The sequence below is a fragment of the Scyliorhinus canicula genome, chromosome 16 (genome assembly GCF_902713615.1).
Source record: "Scyliorhinus canicula chromosome 16, sScyCan1.1, whole genome shotgun sequence".
NCBI lineage: Eukaryota > Metazoa > Chordata > Chondrichthyes > Carcharhiniformes > Scyliorhinidae > Scyliorhinus > Scyliorhinus canicula.
In genome coordinates, this window is record NC_052161.1 from 99,519,515 (window position 1) to 99,534,068 (window position 14,554).

The following is a 14,554-nucleotide window of genomic DNA, read 5'->3' on the forward strand; positions in this document are numbered from 1 at the left end:
AAGGGCAATTTTGGACACTAAGGGCAATTTATCATGGCCAATCCACCTAACCTGCACATCTTTGGACTGTGGGAGGAAACCGGAGCACCCGGAGAAAACCCACGCACGCACGGGGAGGATGTGCAGACTCCGCACAGACAGTGACCCAAGCCGGGAATCGAACCTGAGACCCTGGAGCTGTGAAGCAATTGTGCTATCCACAATGCTACCGTGCTGCCCACATACACGACCAGGAGGGCTATTGCACACACTGCAATGTGTTCAAGCATGGACTGATTCGTGAGCTAGCTGCGATCCCCCCCCCCCCCCCCCATGTTGCTTTTTAAGGAATGTCCTCTATCTCTCTCCAGTCTCCGTTACTTTATCCAGTTAGAAATTGCACACCTAGCTCCTGAAAGTGAGGAGCCAGCTGCCTGGGATGCTGGGGGTTACCGCCTTGCTCCAGCAGATGTCACTGAAGGCTGCAGTTTTTTGCCATTCCTCCTTCAAGTTGACAGGGCTGAAAGAGAGGGAAGGCGGGGGGGGGGGGGCGGGGGGTGATATAATCTAGACTGCAATCCGGATCCTAGCAACAGATAGAAACTGGCGATGGATTAATAAACCCGCTTTCCACCAGCCTGCAGAGTTGTATCGAGGCGGGCAAAGCCTGGGACCAGTGCTCCCAAAGCATGACTTTGGTTGCTGCATCTCTGTGTGGTCTATAGATGAGCGACCGACCTGGCTGTCCACACAAACCACTGTGACTGAGGGGACACCTCCACCATGAATGTGGCTTTGCATGAACTGGGAGCAACGGTAAGACCCTTTAACTGCTTTCAGATGACTGTGGGAGCGTCTGTTTGAGACAGCGCTGCACTTACAAAGAATATTCATGCAAAAGTAGATTTTGGATTTGGCTTTTCAGAGCAGCAAAGAGGAGTGAGATAGAGAGCGCGATGGATAGAGAGAGGGGGAGTTAGAAAGAGAGAGATAGAGAGAGGAATAGAGAGAAGGGGAAAGAGAGAGGGATGGTGAGAGGGACCGCGGGAGAGATAGAGGGAGAGAGCTGGAGAGAGAAATCGAGAGAAGGTGGAGAGAGATAGAGAGTGATAGAGATAGAGAGAGGGGGGATAGAAAAAGGGATAGAGAGTTGGAGAGATAAATGGAGAGAGGGTTGGAGAGAGAGATAGAGAGAGAAATTGAGAGAGAGATAGAGAGGAAGAGAGAGGGATAGGGAAAGATGGCGAGATAAATCCAGAGGGATGGAGGGAGAGATGAAGAGAGAAATAAAGAGAGATAGAGTGATAGAGATAGAAATATAGAGGGATAGAGAGAGAGAAAGAGAGGGATGGGGAAAGATATAATGAGAGAAATAGAGAGGGGGATAGAGAGGGATGATAGAGAGAGGGAGCGATAGAGAAAGGATTAGAGAGAGGAATAGAGAGAGAGAATGATGGATAGCGATAGAGAGAGATGGAGAGGTAGAGCAAGATAGAGAGAGAGATAGAGAGGGAAAGATTGCGGAGAAGCAAAGATGGAGATGGAGAGGCAATTGTTACAGTGCAGCGAACAACAAGGCTGATTCAGTCAGGGACAACACTTGCATTAAAAGTAACGGGTCAGGGGCTACTCCCAATCCCCTCAAAATATGAACAAAATGACATTTAAAATGATCCATGTATCCAATGTTCAGCAAACCCTGCTAGATGAAAGAAAAGGTAGCAATTTGCGGGATGAAGGAGAGAGCAGGTGGGGAGAAAGTTTGCAGGAGGTGGGATGATCCCAGAGCAGAGAGAAGGGAGCAACATGGGGAGGAAAGACGGGGGGGGGGGGGGGGGGGAAGAATTGCAGAATTGTTAGGGTGGAGGCCATTCAGTCCATTGGGTGCCTGCAGCGACTCCCCAAACGAACAGCATGACTTAGTGCCATTCCCCTGCCATTCCTTTTTTTAAAAATGTTTTTATGAAGGCATTTATATATACACATCAAACACAGCCAAAACAAAAAGAAAACAAGCAGGAAATCTCATAACAAATAAATAACCAACACCCCCACGCTCCACCCTCCCTGCCGTGCCCCCACCCTCTCTGCCTCCTCCTTCCCCACTCTCCCCACCTCCCCACAGCCCCTCTCAAGGTAAACTTGATTCGCTCACTCACCACCACCCCCCCACCCTCACTCACCCCCCCCCCTCCCCCACCCCCAAGGGCAAAATGCCAGCCTCTCTCACCACCTGGACTCCTGGGTCTTCCGACACTCCAAAAATTGCCTCTTCTGGACTCGGGACCACCTTCACCCTCCGCACCTCAGACATCACGTCAGCGAACCCCCGCCAAAATCCCTCCAGCTTCAGACAGGCCCAAAAAATGTGGACATGGTTCGCGACCTTTCCCCCCCCCCCCCCCCCCCCCCCCCCCGTGCACCGTCCACACCGATCCTACACCCCCTCAAAAACCCTGCTCATTCTGGCCACCGTCATATGCGGCCTGTGGACTACTTTAAATTGAATGAGGCTAAGCCTAGCACACAATGAGGATGCATTCACCCTACTCAGAGCCTCCTCCTATAACCCAGCCTCCAACACCCTCCCCACCTCTTCCACTTCTACTTAACATCTCCTATCGGGGCGCCCTCCCAGTCCATTAATTCTTTATAAATCTCCGACACCCTGCTCTCACCAACCCCTGTTTCGATACCACCTTGTCCTACAAGCCCGGGGGCGGCAGGTTGGGAAAGGGCGGCTCCTGTTTCCTCACATAGTAAGTATCGGAACCAGTTTCCGCTGGGCGGCTCATACTCCTCTACCAGTCCCTCCAAGCTCCCGCCGTCATCCCTGGAACCCCGCGTCCAGCCCCCCCCAAACCGGAACAAACCTGTGATTTCCACAGATCTGAGCTCAAACCGATGCCCCCTCCAGCCTCAGGTGCTGCTGCCACTGTCCCCACCCTCACATGGCCACCGCCACCGCCGGGTGTGTGGACTACCTGGCCGGCGAGAACGGCAGAGGCGCCATCAGCAGTGCTCCCAAGCTAGTGCCCTTACATGAGGCTGCCTCCATCCGCTCCCATACTGACCCCTCCCCCACTACACACTTCCTGACCATGCTTATATTTGCCACCCAGTAATAATTCATTAGGTTTGGCAAGGCCAACCCGGCCACTCCCCCTCCCCCACCCCCCACCCCCATGACCCCGCTGCAGCAGCAATTCCCCTGCTTTTCCCCGTACCCCTGCACATTGTTACTATTCAATCACCCTCTGCCATCTTGAATGCCTCGATTGGGAAACTCCCTGCACCACACTTCCAGACAAGTGGCAGCACGGTAGCACACATGGCTAGCACTGTGGCTTCACAGCACAGCACAGCCCAGGTTTGATTCCCTGCTGGGACACTGTCTGTGTGGAGTCTGCACGCTCTCCCCGTGTCTGCGTGGGTTTCCTCCGAGTGCCCCGATTTCCTCCCACAGTCCAAAGACATGCAGGTTAGGTGGAATGGCCATGCTAAATTGCTCATAGTGTCCAAAAAGGTTAGGAGGCGTTTTGGGGTTACGGGGATAGGGTGGAAGTGAGGGCTTAAGTGGGTCGGTGCAGACTCAATGGGCCGAATGGCCTCCTTCTGCACTGTATGTTCTACGTTCTAAGTGCGTTCCAGACCCCAAACACTCGCTGTGGTGAAAAATTCAAGTTCAGCAACACCACACACAAAGCCCTGAATGAAATCGCAGAAGGGGGCATTGTGAACAAAGAGATAGATGATTATTATTCCACTCTTGAGAAATTATAATCCGTAGAATCTCGACAGTACAGAAGGAGGCCATTCAGCTCATCGAGTCTGCACTGACCCTCCGAAAGAGCACTACACCCACACCCCGCTCTATACCCATAACCCTGAGCACTGATCATGGCCAGTCCAGCTAACCCGCACATCTTTGGACACTAAGGGGCAATTTAGCATAGCCAATCCGCCTAACCTGCACATATTTGAACTGTGGGGGGAAACCGGAGCACCCGGAGGAAACCCACGCAGCCACAGGGAGAACGTGTAAACTCCACACAGACAGTGACCCCAAGATCGGAATCAAACCCAGCTCTCTGGCGCTGTGAGGCAGCAGTGCTAACCACTGTGCCACCGTGCCACCTGTGGGAGGAATGAATGGCAGTGCAGGATCCAAGTGCAAGTTAACACTCCTCACACGTTTACGCAGTGCATTAGGAGACTCATTCTCGATGGAAAACCTGGTTGTGAGTCGAATTCGCCAAAAAAATGATCAATGGGTAAACAAACAGTCGCAGAGCTTCAGCAGTGGGAGCAATTGGAAACAATTTGTTCCTTTTCTTCTCTTCAGTTCAGTTTGCAATGCTTTGCAAAGAAAATTTAAAAGCAGAATGAAGTGTTTCAGATTCCAGCTGATGCCAGTGCAGTGGGAGTTTAAATATACCCAGTACTCTATCAGTGTGAACATGTGCTATATTTTTCAGTGTGGTGGTTTCTATACAAATGTCATGTTCGGCAGATGAAGTTCTTTAGCTGTTAACTTTAAAATTGTGCTCGCCACGTGTGGCATCAATTGTCGGTTTTCCTTTCATAAATTCCAATGTCTATATTTAGTTCAAATAAAATCTTGGGGGAAAGACAGCATATGACATGTGGCAACGGGGTGTCAACTTTCCAGGATTGGCCTGGAGCCTCCTGCAATTGGAGATCAATCCCAGGAAACTGCTGTGTGTGACCCTGGAGAAAAATCATCGGGACGTGAAAAGAGCTGGTTTTATTTTTAAATTTCCTTTGAGCATCTCTTTACCAGTTAGAGAAATATTGAAAGTTGTGATGGGGCGAAGGCCTGTTTGGCTGACAATCAAGCATCATCCAATCGGGCAATGAGTCTTTTTGATTTCCAATTGGCCAAATAATGGCCGGAGCTTGGGGGCAAATCATGCGATGAAATCTCCAGGAACACTCTTCATCACAGCCGGCAATGCTAATGTGGCAATATTGACTTGAATCGTGATCTTCATCGCCCGGCTCAGGAAAGAGAAATATTAGCCAGAAGTAGTCTGGTTTATTTTGGAAAACATTTACATCAAGGCCTGGGGTTTGCCGGTGAAGCCCGCAGGGCCCAGATTACCCACTGGCCTTGCAGGCTTTCTCAGAGATTGGGTTGTTCACACAGGGGTAGCTGTTGGTTCAATTTGACTGAAGCTGGCCAACATAGAGCACTTTGCCCTAACATCCCTCCATTTCGCCAGAATCTTCTCCCAGAGGAGCTGCACAGAAGGAGACTTTCTTCTGCAGATCAGAGCCTGGTGTCAAGTAGGCCTCAAAAGCTGCCCTCAACCACCTCATGCCAGCTGTCTGTATGGAGGGGAAGCAGGTCGCCGGCGTGTGGCTTCAGCTGAGTTTGGGGTGAAGGAACAAAGCGATTGGCATGGGATGGAGGTCAATTGTCAATGGTGGGTCCACAGGGGAGCTGAGACCACAGTGTGGGTGAGCGGAACTGAGGATATGTTGGTGGGACAGAGAGAGGAACAGAGTTGCTTTCTGCTTCAGCGCATGTGTGAGAATTTTGTGACATAATTGCAGAATGGGGCAGTTCGGTTTTCCCAAGTAGGAATCCAAGTCTATAATTAATTTCATACTCCTGACAGAAGGAAAGGTGAAAGTGAACCGTTACAAATAGGAATAACTTTATATTTTACAGTTTGTCTGGAGTTCTGGCAGTACTGTATCCTGACACCAAGATAGATTGAACAATAGAGTGAATAAATGAATGATCTCAGTCCTTTAATAGCCTCAACAGTTCAGCAGTCAACATCAAAAAAAGTGAAAGAGTGTGGAAAGATATTTATTTTAAAACTAGTGGTACAATATGATTGTTTTCCTTTGTGTCGATGACACTGTTTATTGACTTATTGGGTGAAAGGCTCCCCAGTAATTTGTTGATGCCTGACAGGAAGTCCCTTGTCAATACCTGATAGGAGGTCCCTTGTCAATGCCTGACAGGAAGTCCCTTGTCAATGCCTGATAGGAGGTCCCTTGTCAATGCCTGATAGGAGGTCCCTTGTCAATGCCTGATAGGAGGTCCCTTGTCAATGCCTGATAGGAGTACTGTCCCTGGTCGATGTCTGACATAAGTTCATAAGATATAGGAGCAGAATTAGGCCATTCGGCCTATCAAGTCTGCTCCACCATTCTATCATGGCTGATATGTTCCTCATCTGCTACCTACAATGTTACAGAGCAAGAGCTGGATTGCAAAATCAGCCGGAGCATCTCCTCCCGAGAACACATGGCCGAGAAGCGGGGATAGGTAATTTAGCCTCCTGCGCCTAACGCCTTCAATGTGATCATAGCTGATCCCATCCTGGCCTCAACTCCACTGACATGCCCATTCTCCATAACCCTTCAACACATCACCAATTAAAAATATGTCTAACTCCTCCTTAGATGTATTCACTGTCCCAGCATCCACCGCACTCTGGGGTAGAACTCCACAGATTCACAACCCTTTGGGAGAAGTAGTTTTTCCTCAAATCTGTTTTAAATTTGCTACCTCTTACTCCAAGATTATGACCTCTCGTTTTAGAATGCCCCACAAGAGGAAGGATCAGCTCCACGTCTACTTTAGCTTTTTGTATACCTCAATTAGATCTCCCCTCATTCTTCTAAACTCTAGAGAGTACAGACCTAAACTGTTCAATCTCACCTCGTGCAACAGACCCCTTGGGCTGGATTCTCCAAGCCTCCACGCCAAAATCACGATCGGCGCGGGGGCGGAGAATGGGTGTTTACGCCGAAATCTGGCCCGACGCCACTCCCACGATTCTCCGGTCACCAGAAAATCGCTCGGGAGTCTCTCATGCGAACTACGCGGAGCGGTTAGGGGGCCATTGACAGAGGCCCCCCCCCATCCCCCGCGATTCTCCGACGAAAACTGGCCGAGTTCCCGACGGCATGGTTGAAACCACTTATCGGCAGTAGGGAATGGCCGGTGGCAGCTGCGGACCCAGTCTGAGGCCGCCCTGGTGGGGAGCAGGGGGATTAATCACCGGGGGGCCTCATGGACGGCCAGGTGGGCGATCGGGCTTCAGGGACACACGGGCGCGTGCGATCCCGGGGGGGGGGGGGGGCCTACGTTTCTGGTGCCGCTCCGCGATCCGAGGCAGCCATGTCGTACAGGGCGGCCGCTGCAGGTTGCTGCCGCGCACATGCACGGACTCCCGACCGGAAGTGCGGGAACCCATATTCGCAGCCAGAGCTGTGAGAAGCACTCCGGGGCCCTGCCAGCCTCCTGCAGGTAGGAGAATCACTCAGGACTTTCTTAAAGAAAGACCAGAGTGAAATGTCAGCGTTTATACGCTGGCGTGGGGACATAGTCCTATTATCGGAGAATTCCACCACTTATCTCTGGAATCAATCTAGTGAACCTCCTCTGATCTGCCTCCAATGCCACTACATCTTTCCTCAAATAAGGGGACCAAAATTGTGTACAATACTCCAGGTGCGGACTCACCAATGATATTTATTGTTACAACAAGACTTCCTTACCTTTCTACTCAATTCCTTTTGTTATAAATGTCAACATTCCATTTGCTTTTAGGAGGTCCCTTGTCGGTGCCTGACAGGGGGTCCCTTGTCGGTGCCTGACAGGGGGTCCCTTGTCGGTGCCTGACAGGGGGTCCCTTGTCGGTGCCTGACAGGGGGTCCCTTGTCGGTGCCTGACAGGGGGTCCCTTGTCGGTGCCTGACAGGGGGTCCCTTGTCGGTGCCTGACAGGGGGTCCCTTGTCGGTGCCTGACAGGGGGTCCCTTGTCGGTGCCTGACAGGGGGTTCCTTGTCGGGGCCTGACAGGGGGTCCCTGGAGATTTTTACACCACTCAGCATTCATGGAACTAAATTCAGAAGATCAGAGTAATTTGCTGTTTCACAGGTAAATTGATTCAGGGAAGCTGTGCATTTAGTTGATTCCTAGTATCAAGAAAACTATTTAGACCCCCATATAAAATACTGTACTCAGCTCTGAGCACTACACTTCAAGAAGGATATACTAGTTTTAGAGAGGAGTGCAGTGCAGATTCATCAGAATGAAGCTGGTGTTTGAGGTGTTCAATTATGAGAGCACGTTGCACATTCCTTCAAGTATAGAAGATTAAAGGGTGCTCTAATTGAAATATTTAGTATGATTGGATGATTGGACAGGGTCACAGAATCCCTACAGTGCAGAAGGAGGCCATTTGGCCCATCAAATCTGCACCGACCCTCTGAAAGAGCTCCCTACCTCGGCCCAATCCTCCACCCCAACCTGTGACCCCACCCATTCTTTGGACACTAAGGGGAAATTTAGCATGGCCAATCCAGCTAACTGTTGGAGGAAACCGGAGCACCCGGAGGAAACCCACGCAGACATGAGGAGAACATGCAAACTCCACCACACAGACAGTTACCCAAGACCGGAATTGAACCCAGGTCCCTGGCGCAGCGAGGCAGCAGTGCTAACCATTGTGCCACTGTGCCGCCCTTATTCAACAGAGAGGAGGCATTTCCACTGGTGAAGGAAATCCAGAACTAAACACAGCCAGGCCATTCAGGGATGATGGCACAAAGCACTTCTTCAAGCAAAGCCTAACGGAAATAGGAATTCTTTCCCCAAAATGCCATTGAGGCTGGGAGCCAGTTGAAAATACCGAAACTACGAAGGCTAGATTTCTAAAAGGGACATGGTGTTGACAACCACGCTGGGTAGATGGAGCCTAGAGGCAGACCACACATAGAACATACAGTGCAGAAGGAGGCCATTCAGCCCATCGAGTTTGCACCAACCCACTTAAGCCCTCACTTCCACCCTATCCCTGTAACCCAATAACCCCTCCTAACCTTTTGGTCACTAATTTATCATGGCCAATCCCCTAACCTGCACGTCTTTGGACTGTGGGAGGAAACCGGAGAAAACCCACGCAGACAAAGGGAGAACGTGCAGACTCCTCACAGACAGTGACCCATTGGGGAATCGGACCTGGAACCCTGGTGCTGTGAAGCCATAATGCTATCCACATGTGCTACTGTGCTGCCATGATCTAATTGATTTGACGGAACAGGCTTGCCAGGCTGAATGGCCTCCTCCTCCACTTTGATGTTCCCCAGAAGATGTATCCAAACTGGGTTTATACCTAATTCCGGAATTTCCCAGATCCAAACAAAAAAACATTGCCCCATGTAAGAATAATGGATTGGAATTAAAGATTGCTTACAACTGATTTGGTTGAAATACGTAACAGGACACAAGTTGATGTGCAATAATTAAATTATCCCACAGTCTCCAGCTGGTCACAAATGAGATTATATTCTATTGAACCATCATAACTAGAATCCCGACTTGGTTTTGGAATTTATGGGCAGCTGATCAGCTTTATTCTGTTTAACACAGCATAGCTTCTTTCAGAATCATGAAAGGACAACCATGGCTAAACTCCTCGTAGTTTTAACAGCAGTGCTATTCCATTTTCCGGGTAACAGTACGCCCTTCAGAGTTTAATTGACCAGATTAACAGACACACTGTGAAAAAATGTTACAGCCTTTTCCTCAGGTACTAACTTCCTCTGTGATGTATTAACGGCAGTCTCCAGGAGTAGGTCATGTGTAATCATTATAAAATCTTCAAGAGTCCTGAAAAGGTGATATAAACGTAGGTTTATTTGTGAAGCTGCAACATGGCCTGCAGCACATGGGTCCCAGTCGGGACTACCGATCATGCCGATCCCAATCCGGGCCGGCTTTTTTTTTTAACAAACAATTTTATTGAGGTAGTTTTTTGGCATTGTAAGCAGTTACAAACATCAACAGAAAGAAAGCAAAGAAGGCAAAAATGTGCAAACATCCACGTACATTCAATACTTCAGTCGTAACATACTGCACAAGCCCGCTCCTCTCCCACCGGTACTACCCGCTAATTTATCCCTCCGACTCTACTCTACTCTACCCTCCCCCCCCCCCCCCCCCCCCCCACCCCATACCTCCCCCCTGCTGATGCTCACTCTCCCGCAAAGAAGTTAATGAATGGTTGCCACCTTCGGGCGAACCCCTGTACAGAACCCCTCAAGGCAAACTTAATTTTTTCCATACCCAGGAAACTTTACATGTCCGTAAACCACAACTCAGTCTTCGGGGGCTTTGAGTCTCTCCATGCCAATAATATTCGTCGCCGGGCTATCAGGGAAGCAAAAGCCAAAACATCGGCCTCTTTCTCACCCTGGACTCCCGGGTCTTCCGAAACCCCAAAAATTGCCACCCCTGGACCCATTGCTACCCTTGTTTTTAGCACCCGGGACATGATCCCCGCAAATCCCTCCCAGTATCCCCTAAGCATCGGGCATGCCCAAAACATGTGTACGTGGTTCGCTGGTCCTCCTGCGCGCCTAGCGTCTTCTACCCCAAAGAATTTGCTCATCCGAGCCACCGTCATGTGGGCCCGGTGAACGACCTTAAATTGAATCAGGCCGAGCCTGGCACATGTTGCGGTCGAATTTACCCTACTCAGGGCTTCTGCCCACAGCCCGTCCTCCATTTCCCCGCCTAGCTCCTCCTCCCATTTGAGTTTCAGTTCCTCCGTCAGGGACCCTTCCTCCTTCATGAGCACCTTATAAATATCAGAGACTCTACCCTCCCCTCCATCCCCCCTAGAGACTATTCTATCCTGGATCCCCAATGGCGGGAGGCGTGGGAAGGATGGGACCTGTCTACGGACAAAGTCCCGCAACTGTAGGTACCTAAAATAATTTCCCCTTACCAGACCAAATTTCTCTTCCATACTCCTCCCGGGCCGGCTTTTAAGCATTTGTTTCATAAGTCCCAGCTTCTAAGTCTCTGTCCTTCAGAGGAAGCAAGTGTTCCACGAGCTCCACGGGGATATCAATCGGGTAATTCCTGGTCAGAGGGCGGCACGTGGCACAGTGGTTAGCACTGCAGCCTATGGCGCTGAGGTCCCGGGTTCGAATCCCAGCCCTGGGTCACTGTCCGTGTGGAGTTTGCACGTTCTCCCCGTGTCTGCGTGGGGTTTAGCTCCCACAACCAAAAGATGTGCAGGGTAGGTGGATTAGCCACGCTAAATTGCCCCTTACTTGGAGGAAAAAAATAATTGGATACTCTAAATTTATTTTTTTTAAATCTTTCCTGGTCATCTTTCTCAAATACTTTCTCCAACACTTCCTTAAACAGATCACAACAACAGTTGAATATTCCTCTGATCTGCATTTGAGGGGAAGCCAGTATTCCTATTCTGGACCCCTTTCTCCTTCAAGCTTCTCTCGCCTCAGTTCCTGAAGCTCCTGAAGTCTCAGGCTATTCCGTCCATTTATTACGTTGCCGAGCTGAAAGCATTTCCTCAGGCAATCGCTCCCACCATTATTGACTTTACGACTGAAACTGTACAAACACACTTTAGCACTTAGCCTGTGTTTTTTTGGAAGGTAATTTCAAAACTCCAAACATCTGCCGTTTGACGGTCAACTGAGTATACAAAGGAAGGTTTACAAAAAATAGGTTTGACCCTTTTGCTTCTCGAGGATGCCCCCTATCCCCCCCCCCCCCCCCCCCCCCCCCCGCGCCAACCCACCAGCATTGATGGCTGCACAGTTTAAACCCATTAAACCATTCAAGAAAATATAGTTGGAGAAGTTAACCCCTTGGTGATGGGTTGAAATCAATGGAAAAAAAAGTCGTGGTTAGACTCATAGAAATGTTACAGCGCAGAAAGAGGCCATTCAGCCCATCATGTCGGTGCCGGCCAAAAAGGAGGAAAAAGAAAGAAATTAGGGACCTGTTTTCGGCCCATTTCCCAGCACCTTCAGGTCATAGCGCAGGTGCAGATCCAGGTATCTTTTAAATGAGGTGAGCGTTTCAGCATAGGCTGTGAATTCAAGATACCCCCCACCCTCTGGGTGAAAAAGCTTTTTCTCATATGCCCTCTAATCCTTCTATCAATCACCTGGATTCTATGCTCCCTGGCAATTGCCTCCTCAGCTCCGGTAAACAAATCTCCCATGTCTATCCTGTTGAGGCTCCTCATAAATTTGTACACCTCAATAAGATCACCCCTTAGCCTCCTCTGTTCTAAGGAAAACAACCCAGTCTATCCAATGTCTCCTCATAGCTACAGTTTTCAAGTCCTGATAATTGACAATAGTTTCATGGTCATCATTAGGCTTTTAACTCCAGATTTGTATTGAATTCAAATTTCACCATCTGCAGTAGTGGGATTTGAACCTGGGTCCACAGAACATTACCCTGCGTCGCTGGTTTACTAATCCAGTGACAATACCACTACACCACAGCCTCCACAGAAAGATCTACTGTACTCTGCATTATGTATTAAAGTCCAGAATATCTTGCTTAATAGCTCCTTTTCATTGTTCCGTGGGATGTAGGTGTAGTTTGGCTAGGCCAGCACTTATTGCCAATCTCTACTTGCCCTTGAGATAGTGGTGGATGATGTAAGTCCAACAAAGAGTGCACATCGAGTTTTGTTGAAACGAAAACTTACCTTATTTTAACAACAAACTATTGCGTACAGCTCCAGTAGCTCTCTATAGGGTCTTCTCTATTTGGTGCCTTACTAGCCGATTCTATTTGTACAAAGCCAAATATTGTTAAAGATCCCCCGCCCTCTTAGCAGCGGACATTGCACTCTGCAAGATTCACGGGCTAGTTAATCATCCCTACCCCGTAAGATCCGTGCGGGTTATGACAGTAGTATTTTGCCTTCTTGAACCGCTGCAGTCCATGTGGTGTAGATACACCAACAGTGTTGTTAGAGAGGGTGTTCCAGGATTTTGACCCAGCAACAGTGAAAGAACAGCCGTTATATTTCCAAATCAGGATGGTGAGTGTCTTGTAGAGGGTCTTGCAAGTGATGGCATTGTTTAATATGCCCCTTGATTAAATTCACTCTGAGGCACAGTCTACTTTTGCTTATCTTCACTCACCCCACTGCTGGGTGTCAAGATATTCCATTTAACCTGGGTATTCTGGAGGTCTGTCAGCATAAAGATGCTTTGAATATGAACCATTCATTCGCATTCACTGCAAGTCCGAACAGCGACGTGGGCACAAAATCTCGCAAGAGTTTTAACTCTTAGCTCGGGCGGTAGCACCTCTCTCCAAAATGGCTGCTACCATCCTTCTAACTCATGAAGAAATGCTGAGAAAAGCCATTTGGAATCCCTTGTAAGAGACTCAGAGGAGATTAGTTGACCCACGGTGCTTATGAATCCCTGAATGGGTTGTTGAGAAGTCCATGGATTCAACCTTGTTTGCATCTGTCATTTATTGTGTAATGTTTGGCCACAGTTTGCCTATGAGTCAGGTGTACTTCATACTTACCCTGAATGTACAGTAGATATTGGTAAACTGTTTTATCTTTCTGACCTAGTACACTAATGTTTTTATTTGTTTGTTCAAAACCCGTGGAAACCTGTGGCACACAGCTGAGAGAGGAAGCTTGGATGGTTAGGAAGACAGAGGGGGTTTAACATCAATAATTTGTGCAGAACCAAACTAGGTTTTGCAAGGCTACTTAAGAAGTGAAATAATGTTATATTTAGTGGATTTATTTTGGGAACATAAAGAGAATAACATATGTGCACAGTCTACTTTTGCTTATCTTCACTCACCCCACTGCTGGGTGCCAAGATATTCCATTTAACCTGGGTGTTCTGGAGGTCTGTCAGCATAAAGATGCTTTCAATATGAACCAGACCATAAATGTTGAGACTTGATTGCTTTGATGTAAAGGAAAGAGAGCAAAAGATTTGAATTTTCATAGCGCCTTTCACAACCTCAGAATGCACCACATCACTTTACAGCCCATTAAGTACTTCTTGAAGCATGCCACTGTTACATTGTAGGAAACACAGGGCTGGATTCTCCGATTTGGAGACCGTAGGCGGGATTCTCCCGTACCCGGCGGGGTGGGGGATCCCGCCCCAAGGGGCTAGACCGGCGCCAGAGTGGTTTACGCCCCGCTGGCTGGCGTGGAAGGCCTTTGGCGCCACGCCAGCCGGAGTCGAAGCGATTCCGCCGGCCAGCGTGAGATGGCGCGTGCGCAGGAGCATCAGCGGCTGCTGACGTCAGCCCCGCGCATGCGCAGTTCACCTACGCGTTCACCTACGCGTCGGCCATCACGGAGGCTGACACAGCCGATGCATAGGAAAAGAGTGCCCCCACGGCACAGGCCTGCCCCCGGGGCCAGATCACCCCCCCCCCCCCCCACCCCACCCCAGGGCACGAGAGCCTGCCCGCACCGCCAGGTCCCGCCGGAAAGGGACCTAGTCTAATTTACACCAGTGGGACTGGCAAATAGCCAGCGGGACTTCGGCCTATCGCGGGTTGGAGAATCGCCGGGGGGGGGGGGCGCTGCGAGTGGCCGGCAACTGGCGCAGCGTGATTCCTGCCCCCGCCGAATCTCCGGTGCCGGAGAATTCGGCAGACGGCGGGGGCGGGATTCATGCCCCCCACCCCCCCCCGGTGGATCTCCGACCCGGCAGGGGGTCGGAGAATCCCGCTCTATGTCCTGACACCGGCGTGG

The 14,554-nt window shown here is 49.8% G+C and overlaps 1 protein-coding gene across 2 annotated transcripts in view; it reads left to right on the forward strand.

The window, feature by feature from the left end:
- Positions 1–602: 602 nt before the first annotated feature.
- ece1 (endothelin converting enzyme 1) overlaps positions 603–14,554 on the forward strand; it is a 401,990-nt gene continuing 388,038 nt past the window's right edge. Inside the window, exon 1 of one of the 2 annotated variants that reach the window (XM_038821847.1) lies at positions 603–795. In XM_038821847.1, the coding sequence (XP_038677775.1) occupies positions 763–795 (33 nt within the window). In that variant the 5' untranslated portion in view covers positions 603–762. The remainder of the gene's footprint in view (positions 796–14,554) is intronic. The other variant, XM_038821850.1, reaches the window with a different exon arrangement.